The 21,556-nt window shown below is 40.5% G+C and overlaps 2 protein-coding genes across 4 annotated transcripts; both read right to left on the bottom strand.

The window, feature by feature from the left end:
* Positions 1–7,035: 7,035 nt before the first annotated feature.
* Positions 7,036–11,654, bottom strand: LOC130231537 (uncharacterized). Of its 3 annotated transcripts, none has more exons than XM_056460879.1 (2): positions 10,488–11,654; positions 7,036–7,295 (listed from the first exon to the last, which is right to left on the bottom strand). In XM_056460879.1, exon 1 carries the CDS (start codon positions 11,385–11,387, stop codon positions 10,491–10,493), a length of 897 nt encoding a protein of 298 aa, XP_056316854.1. In that variant the 5' UTR covers positions 11,388–11,654; the 3' UTR covers positions 7,036–7,295; positions 10,488–10,490. The 3 variants fall into 3 exon arrangements, with proteins under 3 accessions (XP_056316854.1, XP_056316853.1, XP_056316855.1); XM_056460878.1 differs by having other exon boundaries at positions 7,036–7,303; XM_056460880.1 differs by lacking the exon at positions 7,036–7,295 and having other exon boundaries at positions 9,771–10,578; positions 10,681–11,654.
* Positions 11,655–15,199: 3,545 nt separating this feature from the next.
* Positions 15,200–18,841, bottom strand: LOC130232681 (macrophage mannose receptor 1-like). Its single transcript, XM_056462655.1, has 4 exons — positions 18,805–18,841; positions 18,357–18,713; positions 15,876–16,223; positions 15,200–15,719 (listed from the first exon to the last, which is right to left on the bottom strand). The coding sequence occupies exons 1-4, from the start codon at positions 18,839–18,841 to the stop codon at positions 15,358–15,360; spliced, it is 1,104 nt and encodes a 367-aa protein (XP_056318630.1). The 3' UTR covers positions 15,200–15,357.
* Positions 18,842–21,556: the final 2,715 nt, after the last annotated feature.

The raw sequence follows: 21,556 nt of genomic DNA on the forward strand, positions 1-21,556 counted from the left end.
TTCTGAGGAAGAGAAATATAGATAAACAGTCAGATTCATTTGAGAGCAGTAAAATAAAAGCATTAATGCAGAGTATAAATCACTAAGAATATAAACAACAATCTCAGAACGCTATTTTGTGTATGAATAATGTAGACGTGAGTAGTTCTTACTTCAGAGGTGGTGTGTTTCTGTCCTCAGTCTGATGTTTCTGTCTGCAGCTTCAGTCTGTGTGATTCTTTTCTATCTGCCCTCATTCAACATTCAGCTCATCACATCATTTGGTTAATCCTCTAAACAAAGGCCTTTTTCATTTTGACTAATTTCACATGCACCTGCGTGATTCTCTGTGTCGGCCTTTGTTTCTGTACTTCTTTGGAAGTGTGTTCATTTGAATGTGCTAGTGAGCTGAGCGAGCTCTGGTGGCGAAGGTGAAGTCCAGGGCAAAGGGGGGGGGGGGGGGTCAGGATGCATGATCGAGACAAACTGAACAACTGGTTTTCTAGCTGATCTTCTCAGATTAGAAAGTTTATTGTTTTAGTGCCTGACCATTCTTGTGGTGTTGTCTCATGTGGAGTTCCATAACAGTTCTCAGGGTTTAACATTATAGAGAGATATAGCCATCCTTACACAGCCTGGAGTACTTTTTTTTTGAGATTTTAACAGATTTGTGTGTTGAGCATCATTTAAGACTTTGTTAGCCCATATTAGCTTTAATTTTGGGGAAAACTGGATCACTTGGAGGTTTTGTCAGCTATTTTTTATCTTCCAGGTTTAAAATAATTTTTGGGGCGGAATCAAAATCGGTGACGTAGTGCGAATCTGCTAGTGGAGTGATGACGCATCGGTTTCTCATGATTATTCATAGCGGAGTTTTCTTGTCCTATGAGATGACTCTGCTTCTTAATTGTTCAAGAGAGCATGTGCTTTCCGATGACAGACTAATAGACTGATTTCACGCGGCCGCCATTTTTAAAAGCGAAATCGAGGCTGCGGTGGGAAGAAACCCGGAAGTATCGTTGGGAGTTACATTGGAACGTTGTGTAGCTTGCTGTATATCTTATCAGCGAAGAGAAAGTGACACAAATTTATCATTTCACCGCCTTCCGAGTGACCCGAAGGTCCTTTCTGAATGAATGGTGAAAATAAAAAGGGATATCAGAGCTCATTTTCAGCTAAGTTAAGGGAAATGGCACTAGTTAGCTAGCGCTTTCTTTCCCAAACACACGTTTTAGACGCCATTTATCAAACGCGAGTTAATGAACTTATTCTTTCATTATATTAGACTTGTCACGTTACTGAATTAAAAGAAAAACCATCAATTTCCCGCTAACATTTAAGGGACTGTTGATGGCTTTCTTAAAACAGCGCTGATTTGCAATTGTGTTCACGTGATCAACAGAATAGCTTGTGATTGGCCGAGAAGGTCATCAGTTCACCCTCCGAGTACAAACACAGACGAGCCGAGCGATCTGCTTGATGACAGTGTTTTATCGCTCACTGGGTAACATAGACTGAAGCAGGGAAGCGTCCCCACGGTGTTTACCTGCTGCCATGATCTGAAGCCTAGGAGGACACTTGAGCATATTACTCTTAAGGAGATTGTGATGTTGTTTGATGCTAAATTGCTTTTAATTTTCTAAATTAAACTTACTGAGTGATATTGAAGTGATATTTACACCAGTTCTGCATTTTGAAATCTCGGCAACAGCTGGAGGTGTGTACTCCACAGCATGTTACTGTAATGTGTACAGTCCTTGTCCTATACTTCCGGGTTTCTTCCCACCGCAGCCTCGCTTTGGTTCTTTAAAATGGCGGCCACGTGAAATAAGCGTATATAGACAGACCACAGACCTGCCAAGCTGTGAGACAGCACATGACCCGCAGTATTTAGCCGTTTATAAAGGCTTGGATGTGTTTGTTTCCATGATCCACAGGGTTTGTTGCATGGCTTTCTCCGCGATGCTGTCCAGACCACCGATACAGCCAACCTGTTTGTATGCAGAAAGCATTTTTGTTGGGAGAGCTGTATGAGAATTGGAAAATGGTGGACTTTGTATTTTATCAGTTGAGTTTGTTACCGTTCAGACACATCGCCCATAGCCGTGCTGCTGTGTTCACCTATGTTTAAAATCCTCCATATTACCGGCAGGGCTAGTGGTTGGAATAGAGGAAAAGAGACCTGCAGCACTGCTATCCATGTTGTCTGCATTCAGACCCAGGATTCAGGAGGAGAGAAGTCTTCTTCATTTATAGTGTTTATATAAACATGATTATCTTTATAATGATTGAACAAATTGTGGTTATATATTATATGAAATTACCAACAGCCTATTGTATATGTAACAGCTTTAAATGATGTACTGTTTATTTCTTTGCATTTTAACTTTGTGAACTCTAAAATCATGATTGTTCTCGTGGCTTTAAAGAAATGAAAATAAGCTTGCCTGCCTATTTGCCATTTTGAACTTACAAATATTATTTAGGCAGGCCACTATGCTATTGTATATTTTCACTGCTCACTGAGCGTGAAACAAAATCAACCAACCAATGAGAGTGATTGTAAACCTAAGAAAGATGATTGGTTGAAAATGTTGTTTAGTTAAATGTGACTTTTGCTGTATCTCACACATGGTGACTACTGCATACACAACCCACACAGTCTTCGCTTGCACTCATTTACATTCTCTCTCTCTTTCACACACACATGCAGGAATTCACTGTGTACAAGTTAATGCTGGATCAATTAAAATAAAAACAACAATATCTGACATTTCCCGGAACAGGATCCAGCTCAAATTATGCACTGAATGTAAGTACAGGTCTTTTTTCTGCTAGTTTGTGCAGATGAAATTGAGTTTGTGAGTTTCACGACGGCTGATCCAGAGATAATCTCCTCCAGATTGAACTGCTCCTCTTCTCTTCTCCAGTTTGCAGTTGTCTGGTGTGCTGCCAGTTTAACCACGTTCATCACACGACGCTGCATCTCCACTGACTGAACCGAGACCAGATCCACATGATTCTGTCTGCAGTATCTCAGAGCTTCAGACCACGACAGATTCTGCTAGATCACAATCAGTTTATCTGGACACAAAACAAAGCAGAAACTAGAGAGAGACTGATCAAAAACAACATGCAGAACAAACACTGTGGAGGAATTTGACATGTCAGACATGTAGAGACTTGAAGCCCAGGACACACCAAGCCTAAGTCAAAAAAAAGAGTATGCGAAAAAACTGACATAGTGGCACTGATACAAAAAATATGCCATTTACATACCATTTTCACAGTACTTACCACTGAGAGATAAGCTTGTGCAATTATCTCTGATAATCAATATTAAATATTCTATACATGCAACAAAATGTCAGCCGGCTTTTGTGTTCCCTCTTGACTTGCATCATTTGCTTAGTTTTGATGTGTCAGGTTTTGGTTTTGTGCTTTGACTCATAGCTGAACAGCCAATCAGAATGCTGGTGAATCTGGTGAACTGCCTCCTACCTGAACCCAACAAGATGCATTGTGTGGACACACTAGAGACTTGCATGGTCCTGTTTTAAAAATCAGCACCTGCCGAATTTCAGGATTTCCACTCCCACCTCCACCTGAATTATTTGTGTCCACTCCCACACGCTCCCACTCCCTGGACTTTAACTTAGAGCTTGTCAATAAAGTACAAAAATACTCTAACTAAATTTAGTGTAAATAAATAGGTTAACACAGAACAACAGGCTTTAAACCTGACTAAATTAGCCTAATGCAAATCCAAAGCATCACGTGACAATTCTCATCTCCTCTCATTTTCGTCTCCTTTTCCAGAACTACTTCCTGCTTCGCTACTGTTCGCATTAGCGTCTTCTACCCCAAATACAGCTCGGACTCAAATACAGCTTGAGAACAGATATGAAGTATTAAGTAATATGGATAAAGAATCCCCAAATGCAGTCAGACAGAGATCGCATGACTCAGCAGCTAACTCTGCATGGAACAGAGGCTCAAGGCCGACTAGACAGCGGCATTCTGCTCCGATTGCACCTGAGATAAGAACACTAGTTGTAGGAGATTCAATAATCAGGAATTTTAGGAGCAAATCTACAATGACATACTGCTTCCCTCATGCAACAGTTACTGATGTAAACAAAGAGCTTGAGGAAATTCTGGAACAGCGGAAGACTGCAAAACGGAGTATCATCCATGTGGGGAAGAATGATATTCGGAAGGAACAGTCAGACCTGCTCAAGAGAGATTTCTGTGAGCTCTTGGAAACAGTTGAAAGATTGAAGATTCAGCCGTTCATCAGTGGACCACTCCCTGCAAGAGGGAAAAATATGTTTTCACGGCTTCTTGGTCTAAATGTATGGCTGCAGAAAACATGTAACAGGAAAGAACTGAATTTTATTGACAACTTCAATCTCTTCTGGAACCAAAGACAACTGTTGACATCAGACGGCCTTCACCCAAACAAACTTAGTGCAAAGGTGCTAAAGGACAATATCTTCTTCTCCCTCCATCATCCATCAGCTGTGTGTTCCACTGACCTCAATCCAAAATGGCACATACACACCTAGCAAATGTCCAGATGACCACAAATCAGCTCCCGAGTGCACTTGGGGCTGACGCATCACCCAAGGACAGTGATAACGCCACGCAGCCAAAACACCCACTGTTGATAGAGAGACTGTCACTGGCCCTCTGCTCAACACAGACAGACTGTGACGCATCAGAATAGCATCAAGTCACTCAAAAATGATCCTCAGGAAAACAGCCAGGAAAACATATTTCAGCAGCCAGAATCTCCAGACCCACAGCCTCTGTCACCAGACACGTTCTCATTATCACCTTGCTCGCCTCTCTTGGGTTTCTCAAAAAAGATGGAGGAACTGGTGTATGCTGGAACTAAACTTTCACACTCCATTGCCGCAAGCCCCCAGTTACCAACCAAAAAGCGGCCTGCTCCACAACCACCTCTGAGCCCACCTGGAAGAGCCCTCCGATTTTTGCCCCACCGCCAGTTCCCAAACAACAATGCCCCATCTTCAGCTGGTGAACACAACAGCACTCCATGATGTGTCTCGGGTGCCTGCTTAGATAACAGTGTCTTTATCAGATGTTTACAGAACAAGCAGGAACCCAGTGTGCCTGTAGCTTTCTCTACACATATATGTGTTGTATTACGTGACAGAAAACCGAAGACTTTTCAGGCCGTATAGCAAATCACTCAAATCTTGTGTCTATTAAATATAAATCTGAGACTACTGTAGCAAAAACAGCTAAAACTGTTAAGTTAGCACTTTTAAACATCCGATCACTCAACAATAAGTCACTTTTAGTCAATGATTTTACCAACACAAATTGCCTTGATTTTATGCTTTTAAATGAAACTTGGCTAGATGACAGCTGTAGTGCAGCAGTTCTAAATGAAACAGCTCCTTTAAACTTTGACTTTTTGAGTGTTTGCAGAGCCAATAGGAGAGGTGGAGGCATTGCTGCCCTGTTTAAAGATGTCTATGAGTGTAAACAAGTGTCATTTGGTGACTTTTTGTCTTTTGAATATCTGAGTATAGCACTGAAAGGTGCTCCACGTATCTTACTGATCATTATCTACAGACCTCCAAAATATTCTCCAGCTTTTATTGATGATTTTACAGAGCTGTTATCATTAGTAACCTCTGAATTTGACTATTTTACCATTGCTGGGGATTTTAATATTCACATTGATAATCCAGAAATTAATGCTGTAAAAGAACTGATGACTGTTTTGAACACTTTTGATCTGACTCAGCATGTTCAAGGACCCACACACAATCGTGGACACACTCTTGATCTACTTATAACTAAGGGTTTACACATTTCATCGACTGTTGTTAAGGATGTTGCAATATCTGATCATTTCAGAGATGAGGTTCTCAAGGTGAATGCGTACCTTGGCTCTAAGAGTCAAACAACAAAAAATAAGGTCAAGAATCTTGGTGTGACTCTGGAGTCAGATCTGAGTTTCAATAGTCATGTCAAAGCAGTTAGTAAATCAGCACACTATCATCTCAAAAACATTGCAGGAATTAGATGCTTTGTTTCCAGTGAAGACTTAGAGAAACTTGATCATGCTTTTATAAACAGCAGGGTGGATTACTGTAATGGCCTCCTCACTGGCCTCCCCAAAAAAACAGTCAGACAGTTACAGCTCATCCAGAACGCTGCGGCCAGAATTCTGACCAGAACCAGAAAATCAGAGCACATCACACCTGTCCTCAGGTCTTTACACTGGCTCCCAGTTACATTCAGAATCGATTTTAAAGTATTATTACTGGTCTATAAATCTCTAAATGGCCTAGGAGCTCAATACATTATAGATATGCTCACTGTATACAAAACTAACAGATCACTCAGATCTTTAGGATCAAATAAACTAGAAATTCCAAGAGTTCAGTCAAAGCAGGGTGAATCAGCTTTCAGCTACTAACAGCGCCCCCTGCTGCTGGAATCAGCTTCCAGAAATGATCAGATGTGCTCCAACATTAGGCACATTCAAATCAAGACTGAACACACATCTGTTTCGCTGTGCCTTTACTGAATGAGCACTGTGCTACGTCCGACAGATCACACTATTATGTTTTTCTCTTCTTTTTAATTCTTTTATAACACATTTTATCTGTTTTTATGCTTATTTATTTATTTATTTATTTATTTATTTTTTACCATTTTTATTATTTGTTTTTATTTTCTTATACTTTTTCTTTTATTCCTGTTTTTCAATTCAATTCAATTCACCTTTATTTGTATAGCGCTTATACAATGTAGATTGTGTCAAAGCAGCTTCACATAAAAGGTCACAGTAAATAGGAACAGTGTAGTTCAGTTTGTAGTGTTTAAGTTCAGTTCAGTTTAGCTCAGTTCAGTGTGGTTTAATAATCACTACTGAGAGTCCAAACACTGAAGAGCAAATCCAACGATGCGCGGCTCTACAGATCCTGAACCATGCAAGCCAGTGGCGACAGCGGAGAGGGAAAAAAAACTTCACTAAAGGCGGAAGTGAAGAAAAAAAACCTTGAGAGAAACCAGGCTCAGTTGGGCACGACCATTTTAATTTCTCCGCTGGCCAAACGTCTTGTGCAGAGCTGCAGTCTCAGTGGCGGAGGCTGGAAGCTGGCCTCAGCGAAGACTCGTCTGTCTCTGGAGCGTCATAGGAAACAGTCTCATGTTCTCCACTCTTCCATGACCATCGCAGTAGTTGTTCAGGATTCGGCCAGGTCCAGGATATGGAAACCTTGGGATCATCTCGTCGTTGGTCTTGGATCGAATCAGTGACTCTGCATAGTCTGAGGGCCTCGGGAAGAGTATCCCCAGGTGGAAATGGAGAATAAAGAAAATAATTAGCGTAGCTGATGTTCACAGTGTATATCAGCAAGATGCATAACCTGTGTGGAAGCCCCCTAAGTGGTGCACTAAGTGTATGCTTTACTGAACAGATAGGTCTTTAATCTAGTTTTGAATTGGGAGAGTGTGTCTGAGCCTCGGACGTTATCAGGAAGGCTATTCCAGAGTTTAGGAGCTATAAATGAGAAGGCTCGACCTCCTTTACTCGACTTTGCTATTCGAGGTACTACCAGAAGTCCTGAGTTTTGAGATCTTAAAGAGCGAGTTGGATTGTAGCGAGACAGAAGATTGGTTAGATAAGCAGGAGCTAGATTATTTAGAGCTTTATATGTAAGAAGCAATATTTTAAATTCAATACGAAACTTAACAGGCAGCCAGTGTAAGGAGGATAAAATTGGGGTGATGTGATCAAATTTTCTAGACCTGGTTAGAACTCTGGCAGCTGCATTTTGTACTAATTGAAGTTTGTTAATAGAGGATGCTGGGCAGCCAGCAAACAGAGCATTACAGTAGTCCAGCCTAGAAGTCATAAAAGCATGGACTAGCTTTTCTGCATCTGAGATGGATAGCATACTTCGTAACTTAGCTATATTTCTCAGATGAAAGAAAGCAGTTTTTGTGACATGGGAAATATGATTTTTAAAAGTTAAATTGCTGTCTAATATGACACCCAGATCTTTTATAGTAGAACTAACGCTAACTTTGTATCCCTCTAATTGTAGATCGAGTTGTGAGATCTGCTGTGTACAGGATTTAGGCCCAATAAGTAATAATTCTGTTTTGTCTGAGTTTAAGAGAAGATAATTGTTGGTCATCCAGTCTTTAACATCTTTAATACACTCAGTTAGCTTGGACAGATTAGACGTCTCGTCAGGTTTAGTTGAAATATATAATTGAGTATCATCTGCATAGCAGTGAAAGCTGATCCCATGTCTTCTAATAATGTCTCCCAGGGGTAGCATGTATATTGTAAACAGTAAAGGGCCTAAAACTGATCCTTGAGGCACCCCGTATTTTACTGGGCTGATTTGTGAAGGCTGTCCATTTATATTTACAAACTGGTAACGGTCAGATAAGTATGACTTAAACCATTGTAGGGCATGTCCTTGGACACCTGTAGACTTTAAGCGATTAATAAGGATACCATGGTCAATGGTGTCAAATGCCGCACTAAGATCGAGTAGAACTAATAGCGAGATGCACCCTTGGTCAGCAGCTAAGAGTAAATCGTTGGTTATTTTCACTAATGCAGTTTCTGTACTGTGATGAGCTCTGAAACCTGACTGAAACACTTCAAAAACATTGTTGGTCTGCAGAAAGGAGCATAATTGAGCAGAAACAACTTTTTCTAGTATTTTAGATATAAATGGAAGGTTTGAAATAGGCCTATAATTAGCTAAGTTGCTGGGTTCCAGTTGTGGTTTCTTAATAATAGGTTTAATAACAGCTAACTTGTAGGGATTTGGAACATGGCCTAAAGATAAAGAAGAGTTGATAATGTTAAGAAGAGGTTCTCCTATAACAGGTAGCAATTCTTTCAGTAACTTTGTTGGAATTGGGTCCAATATACACGTAGCTGATTTAGAGCTATTTATAATTTTGTCTAGCTCTTCCTGTTGTATGATTTTAAAGCACTGTAGGTTATTTAGATTCAGAGGCGTGTTTACTGGATCTGAAGTATAAGGCGGTGCAGAAAGTTTAATATCTCCTATTTTCTGTCTAAAGCCTTCTATTTTATCACTGAAAAAATTCATGAAGTCATCACTACTAATTTGCGGTGGAACGTTTTGTTCCAAAGATGACCGATTATTTGTTAATTTAGCGATGGTGTTAAATAAGAATCTAGGATTGTTTTGATTATTTTCTATCAGTTTGCGGAGGTGCTCAGCCCTGGCAGATTTTAAAGCCCTCCTATAGCTGGACATACTGTCTTTGTATGCAATTCTAAAGACTTCTAAATTAGTTTTTTTCCATTTACGTTCCAGGGCACGGGTTGCTGTTTTGAGAGCGCGGGTATGACTATTATACCACGGTGTAGTTTTATTCTCTCTAGTCTTTTTTAGTTTGATGGGTGCCACAGTATTTAAAGTGCTAGTAAAGATGGCATCCATACTGCTGGTTACTACATCAAGGTCATTTGCGTTTGCGGGTGCATTTCGAAGTAGAGAAAGATCAGGTAAGTTATTTATAAATTCATCTTTAGTGGATGGAACAATAGTTCTACTAGGACAATATATCGGAGCGGATCTGCTAATTTCAGGTAAACACAGCTTATATAGTAAGAGGTAGTGGTCTGTAATATCATCACTTTGTGGTATAATGTCTACATCAGTGACCTCAATTCCATAAGACAGAATTAGATCTAGTGTATGCTTTAGGCGATGAGTTGGACCAATAACATTTTGCTTTATTCCTAGTGAGACCAGCAAGTCCGTAAACGCGAGCCCTAACGTGTCGTTAGCGTCATCTATGTGGATGTTAAAGTCTCCTACAATTAGTATTTTATCAGTTTTAACTAGTAAGTCAGAGATAAAATCAGAAAACTCTTTTAGAAAATTGACATAGGGTCCTGGAGGTCTATATATGGTGATTAGAGCGAGAGATAACATAGGTTTTTGCATAGTGTTTGGAAGGACAACATTAAGCGCTAGTACTTCAAAGGAGCTAAACATAAGTCCGTTTCTCTGATTAACATTAAGAATATCACTAAAGATTGACGCAACTCCACCACCACGACCAGTTTGACGAGCCTCATGCTTATATAAGAATCCTGGAGGAGTTGCCTCATTTAAACTAATATAGTCATTTTGTTTCAGCCAGGTTTCAGTGAGACAGAGTGCATTAAGATTGTTATCTGTTATTATTTCATTTATGATAAGTGCTTTAGGTGCTAGTGACCTGATGTTTAGGAGACCAAGCTTCATGAAATTTGTATTTTCACTTTTTCGTGTTTTTTCTGGTTTAATTCTTAATAGATTATTTTTGGAGCACACAGTACGTTTGTTTCTTGATCTAATAATACGAGGAACAGACACAGTCTCTATGTGGTTAGTTAGGTATGCATTACTGTTATTTTTGTGGGACGAATAGGAGTCTGTGTGGCTAAATTGTGAGTTTTGTGAATTTTTACTTACTAGTCAGATAGAGCGAAGTATTCTGGTGATGTTGTCCGACAGGAGTTCAGCTCCAGCTCGACTGGGGTGCAGCCCGTCAGCGCGGAAAAGCCTAGGACGCTCCCAGAAAAGATTCCAGTTATTGGCAAAGAGCAATTTCTGTTCTTCACACCATGTTAATAGCCATTCATTCAGAGCAAAAAGTCTACTGAACCTTTCATTTCCTCGGCGGTAGGTAGGAAGCGGTCCAGAAACGATGATCTGCGTGGCGGGCGAAGTGCGTCGAACCGTCTCGATCAGGCTCCTGAAGTCCTTCTTCAGGATCTCCGTCTGCCGGAGCCCGGTGTCGTTCGTCCCCACGTGGAGGACGGCGGCACCGAGGCTCTCGGCAGCGCTCAGGATAGTAGGTATCTGTGCAGAAATATTCTTAACTCGGGCACCAGGGAAGCAGAAAGTGCGTACTTTGTTACCTTTGGAGGAAGTGGAGCGGACGTGGCGGACGATTGAGTCGCCAATGATGGCAACATCGCGACCCGTCTCGCGGAGAGGGGCGAAGCGGTTCTCCGTGGGGATCTCGAACACCGGAGGAGGAGACGTTCTGCCCCGGGACCTGGCAAGCACCTTACGCGGTTGCACCCAGGGGCCGTGGTAGCCGGGAGTCGGCGTGAACGACGCCTGGGTGCACCGCGTCCTCGGTGCGCTGGGCCTGGACAGAGAAACACGCGGGGTTGAAGAAACTGGGAGATTGTCGTTGTATCGGACACTTACCTCAGACGAGCGAGTACGGGTTAAGAGCAGAGCCCTGATGCCCTCTCGCTTCGTCTCCAGCGAGCGAATCTGGGACTCCACCGCTTCCAGCTCCAGCTCCAGCGCCTCCATCGATGCCTCTCCTGCACTCAAGGACAGACACGCAAGCGACATTGTACAAGGTGAAGAGCAAAGCCAGAAAGTGAGAAAATAAATGTGTGAAAGGGGTTGGTAGCTTTAGCTGACCAGCGGTGCTAGCAGGCTAAAGCTACAAACACCAAGCGGATGCTCGAGAAACAGAACGTTTAAAAGTAGATTTGTTTGTATGAGTGTGTTAGGGGATTGTTCACCCCAAGTAGGAGAGATAAATATTTAGTGAATGAGGAAGTATTTTAAGATAAAAATGTAAATTGCGAATCTAAACTCCAAACAAACGCAGCGAACTCCTTGTGTTTGTGTAAAGCACTTTGAATTGCCACTGTGTATGAAATGTGCTATATAAATAAACTTGCCTTGCCTTTTCCGGGGCCCGGTTGAGAAGGCAGCCGTCTTTGGAGAGAACCCTAGACTTCCCTCTCCCCATACACTTCCTCCAGCTCCTCCGGGGGGATCCCGAGGCATTCACAGGCCAGCCGAGAGACATAGTCCCTCCAGTGTGTCCTGGGTCCTCCCGAGGCCTCCTTCTGGTGGGACATCCCACCTCAGTTGACTTCTCTCGATATGGAGGAGCAGCGGCTCTACTTTGAGCTCCTCCTGGCTGACAGAGCCACTCACCCAATCCATAAAGGTGCACGCTGCCACCTTGCGAAGGAAACAAATTGTGGCCTAGATCTTGTCCTTTCAATAATGACCCAAAGCTCATGACCAAAGGCGAGAGTAGGTACGTAGATTGACCGGTAAATCGAGAGCGACAATTGTGATAATTCATTGGTATTTATTTATTAGCGCTATAAAACAATCTAGAGGCACGTCAGTTTTTACCATACTGCATGATACGCACACACACAAAAATATCAACAAACTGTTTAACTGATAGGAAACTGTTTAGGCTGTGAAGACTTAAAGACAATATGAAAAACCTCAAAAAACCTAATTTATAGTGTATTTAAACAAGATGTGTGGAGCACATTCATGCATCATACCGTTAAGTGGTGCACTGAGTGTATGCTTTACTAAAAAGATAGGTCTTTAATCTAGTTTTGAATTGGGAGAGTGTGTCTGAGCCTTGGACATTATCAGGAAGGCTATTCCAGAGTTTAGGAGCTATAAATGAGAAGGCTCGACCTCCTTTACTTGACTTTGCTATTCTAGGTACTACTATTCAGGATCTTAAAGAGCGAGTTGGATTGTAGCGGGAAGGTTGGTTAGATAAACAGGAGCTAGATTATTTAAAGTGGTATATGGTGTATCTTGTGAATCTATAACTTTAACTTGCATGTTTGGTATCATTTTAAATGTCTCTGTGTGATTGGTAAATGGTCTCAATTTTTGGGAAGTCCTACTAAGTTTGGGAAAAGTCCTACTGAAGTGATATTTTAATAAATATTTTGTCAATTATGAACTTTTTAATCAAGGTGGTGATTAATTTTTAGGTTAACATATGACCTGAGGTCTCAGTGAAGCTTTTATTATCTTTAACTTATAGTTCTTTGTTCTGAGTTGAGTATTGAGAAAAGTGTTGATTTCTGACAATCACTGACTTAGTATGATATAATCTAGGAGCTAAATCAAACTATCTTTAAGTATGAGCAAGCATGGGGCGGCCAATTATTGCTTAAAGGAAATTAGCTTATCTGCTAAGAATCGGAACTTTACGAGAAGTGCCATGGGATTTTTAATGACCACAGAGAGTCAGGACCTAGGTTTAACGTCTCATCAGATCTCTTATTAGGGTTATCCGATTTACTCATGATTTAACAAAAACATTTAAATAAGCTGACTACCTCTCTGCCAATTAGAACATACAAATATTATTTAGGCTGGCCACAATGCCATTATTAATTTTTCACTGCTCACTGCTGTTTAAACAATAATCACCAACCAACGAGAGTGATTGTAAACATACGAAAGCTGAATGGTTGAAAATATTGTCGAGAGTCAATAGTTAAATGTGACTTTTAATTTAACTAGTGCATCTGTCATGTATGTGTAAGGGCCCATCTATTTTTCCTATGACGGAACTAACAGCATGGGTGAAGGTTAAATGCATGTAAGCCTTTTAGCACATGTGAAAAGAAATATTTTTATTCATTAAGATTTATTTTAATTTGTTTCCAACTCCGAATTTTAATCTGACTCCAATTTATAATAATTTTAGATTTATCTAATTCAAGCTGATTACCTTATAGGTTGTGATTCGGTCTAATTTAGATTGATTAACCTAATAAATCCTTATTCTCAAGTAATGGTTCATCATTTACCCGAAGTCGCTTAGAGTCAGTATGCTGGCCAGTTTCATCTGCTCACGGACACATCCTCGCCAGTTCCGATTCTTAGCCGATAAGCTAATTTCCTTTAAGTAACAATAGGCCCCATGCTTGCTCATACTTAAAGAAAAGTTTGATTTAGCCCCCTAGATTATATCATACTAAGTCAGTGATTGTCAGAAATCATCAGGTCTCTAATGCTGTGCCCATGCTCCATCCATTGAGCCTGAATGTATGACAAATCCTGGTCGTAGGCTGTGGAAACATCAGCCTAAACAATCTACTAGATTTAAATGATTTCAGGAGATATTAAAGTTAAACAAGAATTTGACATTTATTTGTCAGGCAAAGATTTTCCATTCAATTCACATAACTAAACAAAATAAGCCAATCAAGATTGAACAACATCAATTACTCAAAGATACATTTAAGAGTTGGACATGAATACCTGACCGTGTAGAAATACATTGCAGCATATAAGTCCTGATGCAGAGCTCAGAGACTCACAAACTGCAATGGGGTATCCTGCCTACAGAATCCCCCAGACACTTCTGCACCCTTTGCCTAAATACTCAAATCATCATAAATTCAAGACAATAAAAGCGTCACCAAGCCTCTTGCCTGGTCATGAGTTGATGCAAAGACCATTTTCACTGGAGTGGAGCATCTGGCAAAGATCTTATCAAAGTCAAAACCCAAATTAACTGATATAAGGGAGATTGTAAAATATTACAGTGAAATTAAGACCACTTTACCAATCACACAGAGACATTTAAAATGACACCAAACATGAATATAAAGCCACAAGATACACCATATTAAAAACTTAAACATTCTGTGTGGAATGTGAGTGAGCTGCTCTGGTGAAGGTAAAGTCCAGTGCAAAGAGGGGGGCTCAGGATGCATGATCGAGACAACCCGAACAACTGGTTTTCTGGCTGATCTTCTTCTCAGATTAGAAAGTTTATTGTTTTAGTGCTTGACCTTTCTCGTGGTCTTGTCTCGTGTGGAGCTCCATAACCGTTTTCAGGGTTTAATATTATGGAGAGATATAGCCATCCTTACAGATTTGCATACACAATCCACGCTTGCACTCATTTACACTCTCTCTCTCTTTTACACACACATGCAGGTATTCACCGTGCACAAGTTAATGCTGGATCAATTAAAATAAATACCGGAACGCAAAACGCGAATACCTGACATTTTCCGGAACAGGATCCGGCAAGTCCTGGTGTGGTGAGAAATCAAGTCCCCCCTGAAATCGAGTCTGCTCAAGACCCCTAAGAGATTATCTGAGGTAAATGCCTGATCAAAATCTATCATTGTGATTCCTTGTTGTTGGAAAATTAGAGCTGTGTTAGCTTAATGTAGCCAGGAGGCTAACAGTAGAGGTACTTTACAGTTGACAATTTCATAACCCATGCATGCCTTTAAATTATACATAAGTATTTGAAAGGGTCAATAAAATACTTATATGTGTCATTTTAAAAGTGAAATGAAATAGTCAAGATTTACATTGTATAAATTATGAACGTGATTTCATATATTGTACTTTATAATTAGGCACTGCAAACTATACCCATTACAACTTCAGTAAAACAACAGGATCACTCTGGGTCCTATAAGAGGATCCAATTGTCAGGGGGACACGATTTCTTATGACAACAGCTCAAATTAAGTACTGAATATAAGTAAACACACAGACACATCTTCTCTCAGTAGTTAATGCAGATGAAGTTGAGTCTGTGAGATTCAGGAAGGCTGATCCAGGTCTGATCTCCTCCAGACTGAACTGCTCCTTTCCTGTTCTCCAGTCTGCAGTTTTCCGGTGTGCTGCCGTTCCCTGGAGCCCAGTTCTGATAGCACACCATGTCTCCACTGACCCAGAGCCACATGTTCATGCTGCAGTAGTTGTGTAAACCCAACCACACCGCCTCAGTAGACGCCAGTTTAACCACGTTCATCACACGACGCTGCATCTCCACTGACTGAACCGAGACCAGATCCACATGATTCTGTCTGCAGTATCTCAGAGCTTCAGACCACGACAGATTCTGCTGGATCACAATCAGTTTATCTGGACACAAAACAAAGCAGAAACTAGAGAGAGACTGATCAAAAACAACATGCAGAACAAACACTGTGGAGGAATTTGACATGTCAGACATGTAGAGTCGACTTTAAGAGATCTGGAGCTGATGATGGATTGAGTGTGTTTGGAGGATCTGCTCACCTTCATGACACACGAAAGCATACTGCCGGTCACAAGGGACGTCATTCCATTGTCTTAGAGTATACGGATAGATCACTGTACAGTCTTCATGACCTCCTTTATTATTTGGTTCACCAGGATACCAGTGTCTGAAAGAGGAGTTGCTCTGATCTGACCACTGCCATGGGTCTCTGAACAGACCGATCCAGACTGCAGATCCAAATGAGTTTGTGTCAATAATGAACTTCTCCAGCTGTTGACTCTCATTCTGGTTCCTCACACTGACCAGATCAATGTGATTCTGTCTGCAGTAACTCTGAGCGTCTCTCCAGGTCATCAGCTGATAGACAAACACCAGTCCTGTGCTCACTTTAAGAAAACACAATGTAAACGTTATTTTATCAGTTTATTCTTTATTACTCTTTTGATTTATAGTTTAGATTTGAACACTTTCAGCATCAGAAATGCTCATATTACACAAAACGTTCATATTTTATGTCTTTAAAGACATTCTAAGGGCTCTACACTGCAAAAAAAAAAAAATGTTTGTATATGTCCAAATATCAAAAAATTCTTAAATAAAGAAGCATTTTCTAGACAAGCAACAGTTTTGTTTTAAGAAATAATATGCCTGAATTAAGTGAGTTTTGCTTAAAACAAGCAAAATAATCTGCCAATCGGGGAACAAAATAATCTTATGTCGAAAGGAAAAGCAGGAATACTTTGCTTACCCCATTGGCAGATTATTTTTGCTTGTTTTAAGGAAAAACTCACTTAATTTTGGCATATTATTTCGTAAAACAAGACAATATGTTTTGCTTGTCTAGAAAATGCTTCTTGATTTAAGAATTTTTAGATACTTGGACTAGAAACCACACAAAAAATCTATGTGACACAAAATCTACACAAAAAACGTGGTGCATGGTCTAACAGGGTTGTGCTTATGCTCTTAATGAGTTCTGGGTGTATTTTGAGCCATGGCGCATTTGCTACTTACATGGCAGACTTTGTAAGTGGAAAAACGGAGCTCTTCACTAGCAAGAAAACAGTTAAACAGACCATCTGCAGTGCAAGGATGAAGAACGAATCTCTTTACTTTACTTCTTTACTAAGGAAACGGTGGAAACTCACTCCACTGAAGACATCCATTAGCCCACATAATTAATTTAGTTTGTTAACCACAAAGATTTGTTTCAAAACTATTTCTAAATTCAGTTCTAATTTCCAGCAAAAGAATAAATGAACAATAATAACAAAGTGAGTTATACCCAAACACACGTCCTATACCCCATATGGTGGTGCAGACGTCTCCAAAATAAATCTAAACTAGTTTTTATTAAAACAAATATAAATATGCATATAATAAATAATACTGCTAATAATAATAATAATAATAATAATAATAACAACAACATTTTACAAATGGAAATTATTATGAATAAACAGAAAAAATTATAGTTGCGCTTCTCTGAAAATATCAGCTTATCACACCATACACGTCCTGGGCCTTATTGCGCCAGGTGTATGATAGGGCCCTTAGATTTTAAACTATTGTCTTAGAGATCATAAATTGATTTCTCTTTATGCTTATTTTTGTTTTCAAGTGGATTTGTCTGATACCTTCAAAACATTTTCATTTTATTTCTATAGCTCTTATTACAATCTAGGTTCTATCAAAGATGAAGAAAAGAGAATAAAAAGCTACAACAGTATTTAAGATTGGACAACATTTCGGGAAATCAATTTCAGTTGATCTTTATTTCGGGTGTCACTATGGTGCAGTGGGTAGCACATTCGCCTCACAGCAAGAAGGTCACTGGTTTGAGCCTCGGCTGGTCAGTTGGCATTTCTGTGTAAAGTTTGCATGTTCTGCCCGTGTTAGCGTGGGTTTCCTCTGGGTGGTCTGGTTTCCCCCACAGTCCAAAGACATATATAGGTGAATTGGGTAGGCTAAATTGTCCATAGTGTATGTATGTGAATGAGTGTATATGGATGTTTCCCAGTGATGGGTTGCAGCTGGAAGGGCTTATGCTGGATAAGTTGGCGTTCATTCTGCTGTGGCCGATCTTAAGTCCGATCTTAAGTTCTATAGCACTGTTTGCTATGTAGATCGTCAAACCAGCTTAACATAAATGACGTTCCAATAAATTAAAACTGGTTCATTTCAGTTTTTACAGTTCAGTTCAATGTAATGCAAATTTCACTCCTAAAAGCTGAAAATCAGACACAGGAGTGGTGTAGTAGTATGCTAAGATAGTTCTAGTAAAATAAAACTGATTCAGTTCAGTTTAACTGTTATTGTTGAAGACAGATCCACTGAGGAGCAACTCCACTACAGTTCTTTCACCAAGAGACAGCTAGTGAAATATGAGTGAATATGTCAGCCACAACATTACCAATATTAAACATAAATAGGGTGTTTTTTTGTTGTTGAATGTTTACCATTGTCACACATAAAAGTCTAGTTGAAGCTTTATTGAATGAAGATTTGTTTGTACTCACTGTTGTAGCAGATGAAGGGCAAGAACACACTACATGGCCAAACACACCACTGTCCATTGATCATATAAGCACAATCATCACTGCCGGCTGGTTGCCCAGATGCCCAGTTCAGAAAGAGCGCAGGATCACCTGAAGACCAATGCCATTTATAAACACTCGTCTTGTGAAGTCCAAGCCAGATATTCTGATTACCTCCATTATTCACACACTTGTTCAGTTGGATCGTGTCGTTCGTGTTGTCAGCGGTGGCCAGATCTGTGTATTTCTCTCTGCAGTATCTCTGCGCTTCAGTCCAGGTCTTGTTCTCATTTATAAAGTGATACTGACGCTGAACACATTCAGATATGGAGCAGAGAGCTGTGAAAGAGATGCTTGGTTTAATACTTTTCAGATCAGAGTCAAACCTAATAAAACTATAAACCATAATTAAACCTACAAACACACTCACCCATGAGGAGAAGGAGGAAGTATTGAGTTTGCGTCATTTCTGAGGAGAAGAAATATAGATAAAGAATTAGATTCACTCTTGAGTAAAACATTTGAGCAGGTAAAGGAGAAACATAAATGCAGAATAATCAATATGAGCATCAGCAGATGTCAGAAGTGTGTTTGTGTGTATAATGTAGATGTGTGTAGATCTTACCTCAGAGGTGGTGTGTTTCTGTCCTCAGTCTGATGTTTCTGTCTGCAGCTTCAGACTATATCTGCTTTCTCCAATCATTCAGCACGTCCCATCATGTTTATTACTCTAATCAATGGCCCTTTTCACTTTACTTTCTCGTTCATGTACTGTTACCTCTGCATGTCTTTATCTTTGATGTTGTCATTTTTTACAAGCATGTTAATTTGAATGTGGTAGGAATTCAGTAGGGCTGTGTTTAATATTGAAGAATTTCCATAACAGCTTCTCTGGTAAAATACACAGCGATTTGCATTGTATTTTCCTAATCAATTTTCACCTTGGATATTGTTTGTGACCAACAGTTTTCCTTGTCATATGTTTTCCATCATCATGTGATTCTACAAGCTCTAGTCATCTATTCACTCTTTGGTCTTGTCATGTATTGATAATTTTTGCTTTGTATTAATTTAAAGTGTACGTTAGCCAGTAGTCTTTGTGTATTTTATAACCCTCAAGTTCCTATTGTCTCTAGTCAGTTGAAGTGAATGGTGGACAGACAGAATGGCTTTAAATATATGGTTAAAAATCGACTATTCAAGCTGTTTGGACAGACATATGTGTAGGTATAGTGTATAGACCGCCATATTGGGGTGATATAAACACACCCAGTCCCTTTTTTTTTCAATTTAACAACATAAAAAACGGTGGACCAATTGAAGCGGTTTTCAGATCGATCGCAACTTGACTTAGGAGTATGGTCCCCCCACCCAACAATATTGATTTACAGGGGCGCATTACCACATCCTCAGTTTATTGTTTCCCGTCCGCCATTGTCAGTGTGAGTCAAAGCGATGGAACACCCTTGCTCTATTTTTGGATGTAAGGCTCATTGGGCTCAACACAAGAGCCTTCATCGTCTTCCTGCGAATGAGCGACAGAGATTTTACATTTAGCGGCCATTTGCGCTGAACACGCTGTGAATGCAACGTATCGAGGTTCGAGCCATTAAAAACAGCTGATCCACCGAGTCTTTCAGCACTCTCTCTGAAAACACTCGATTGATCTCAGCTGGCGGATCAACGTTCACCACGATCGCTCTCATCGGCGCCATTGTTTGTAACTTTAGGTGGGTTTGCGAACCTGTGTACTTTTCATTGCGTCTTCCTTAAGCTTCAGCTGTTTGCATTTCCCACGGTCGCAGAAGCTCCTGTCATCTCAACTAAATGTGGCTGAAAAGTGAGAGTGTGTTGCCTCGCGTTCACGTCCCTCCATTGGAAATAACGAACTTGCCTTAGTTAAAGCCTCAGTCAAAGTTAATCCAGTGTGCGTGGTTATTAGTCTCGGTGTACAAGCTCGAAACTTTAAACTAGCACACAGTTGGCATAACTTTGTTTAGTTGCTGCAGTTTTGTTCCATGCAGAAACACGGTGTTGAGAAGCCTTTATGATTAAATAACCGTGACCGATACCGGTTAATCGTTGCGTCTCTATACGGATGACGCATGCATTATTACATAGTGGCTGTAAAACTATACAAAGACACAAATAATTTTGTAACTACCGCTCTGGACATATTCTGGCACATTAGGAATATTGATTCCTCAACAGTCGTCTCTGCTTGGTCTGTGTCCGAGTCACTGCTGTACTGCTAAATGCTGGTCCTCTCACTCATGTTGCTTCTCCATGTTTGCCTGTCTGTTGCCATACACAAAGCGTGTGAGCTCTTGCCCCCGCCCTCTTGTTAAGTTGAGCGGGAAGTCGAAACTAATTTTCATGTTAAGCAACACACCCCAAAAACACGATTTACAGCTGGACAGTGTTCCAATGTTCATAAGTGTTCCAGTATCTGAATGAGGAGTTGCTCTGATCTGACCACTGCCATGTGTCTCTGAACAAACCGATCCAGACTGCAGATCCAGATGAGTTTCTGTCATTAATGAACTTCTCCAGCTGTTGAGAAAACACAATTACCCATTAATTACTCGAGGAGTACCGCAGGCTTGAGGACCGCGGGTGGCTATCTGTCTGCGGTTGCCCCTGGCAAGCACTCCCTGCAGATGGGTGGTGTTTGGCTGGTCACTGGGTCTGGAGTGGCACTCCACGTAGTTGGCGAGATTCTCTTGAGGACCATTTTTGGATGAGCGTGGTCTGCAGACTTGTAGAACCCGCAGAGCACCTTGTCCGGATAGCTGGTGGTGATGTTAGCCAGTAGTAGAAACTGTCTTGTATGGTCCGGTCCTCAAGGCTTCTCTCCCCTGCTCCAGCAGGAGAAGGAATTCGAGGCGGCATGTGGGGTCCATGGGGAAACACGAGTAAAAAGGAAAAAAAAAACTAAGGGGGGAAGGGGTTGAAAAATAGGGGAAAACCCGCCGCACTTAACTGTTTAGGTCTGGTATCTTGTCATGTTTTCACTCTATAAAGAGATGCACTGGATCGCAAGAGTTTATCAAAATACGTAGTTATTAACAAAACATTTACTACAGGCTTTGGAACATAGACATGCAGGAAACATGAAGTGACATCAAGGGTGTAGACAATTTAATACCGAACAAGGAATTAAACAAACTCAGGGATGTAAA

This window comes from Danio aesculapii, chromosome 7, assembly GCF_903798145.1.
Source record: "Danio aesculapii chromosome 7, fDanAes4.1, whole genome shotgun sequence".
In the NCBI taxonomy this organism is placed as follows: Eukaryota; Metazoa; Chordata; class Actinopteri; order Cypriniformes; family Danionidae; genus Danio; species Danio aesculapii.

Bases quoted from the DNA above. Each gene is read 5' to 3' on its own strand.
- LOC130232681 (XM_056462655.1), bottom strand. From the start codon at position 18,841: ATGACGCAAACTCAATACTTCCTCCTTCTCCTCATGG. The intron at 18,714-18,804 runs GTGAGTGTGTTT...TCTCTTTCACAG, and splicing joins CTTCCTCCTTCTCCTCATGG to CTCTCTGCTCCATATCTGAA. The intron at 15,720-15,875 runs GTGAGCAGATCC...TTTTGTGTCCAG, and splicing joins TGCTTTCGTGTGTCATGAAG to ATAAACTGATTGTGATCCAG.
- LOC130231537 (XM_056460879.1), bottom strand. From the start codon at position 11,387: ATGTCGCTTGCGTGTCTGTCCTTGAGTGCAGGAGAGGCATCGATGGAG.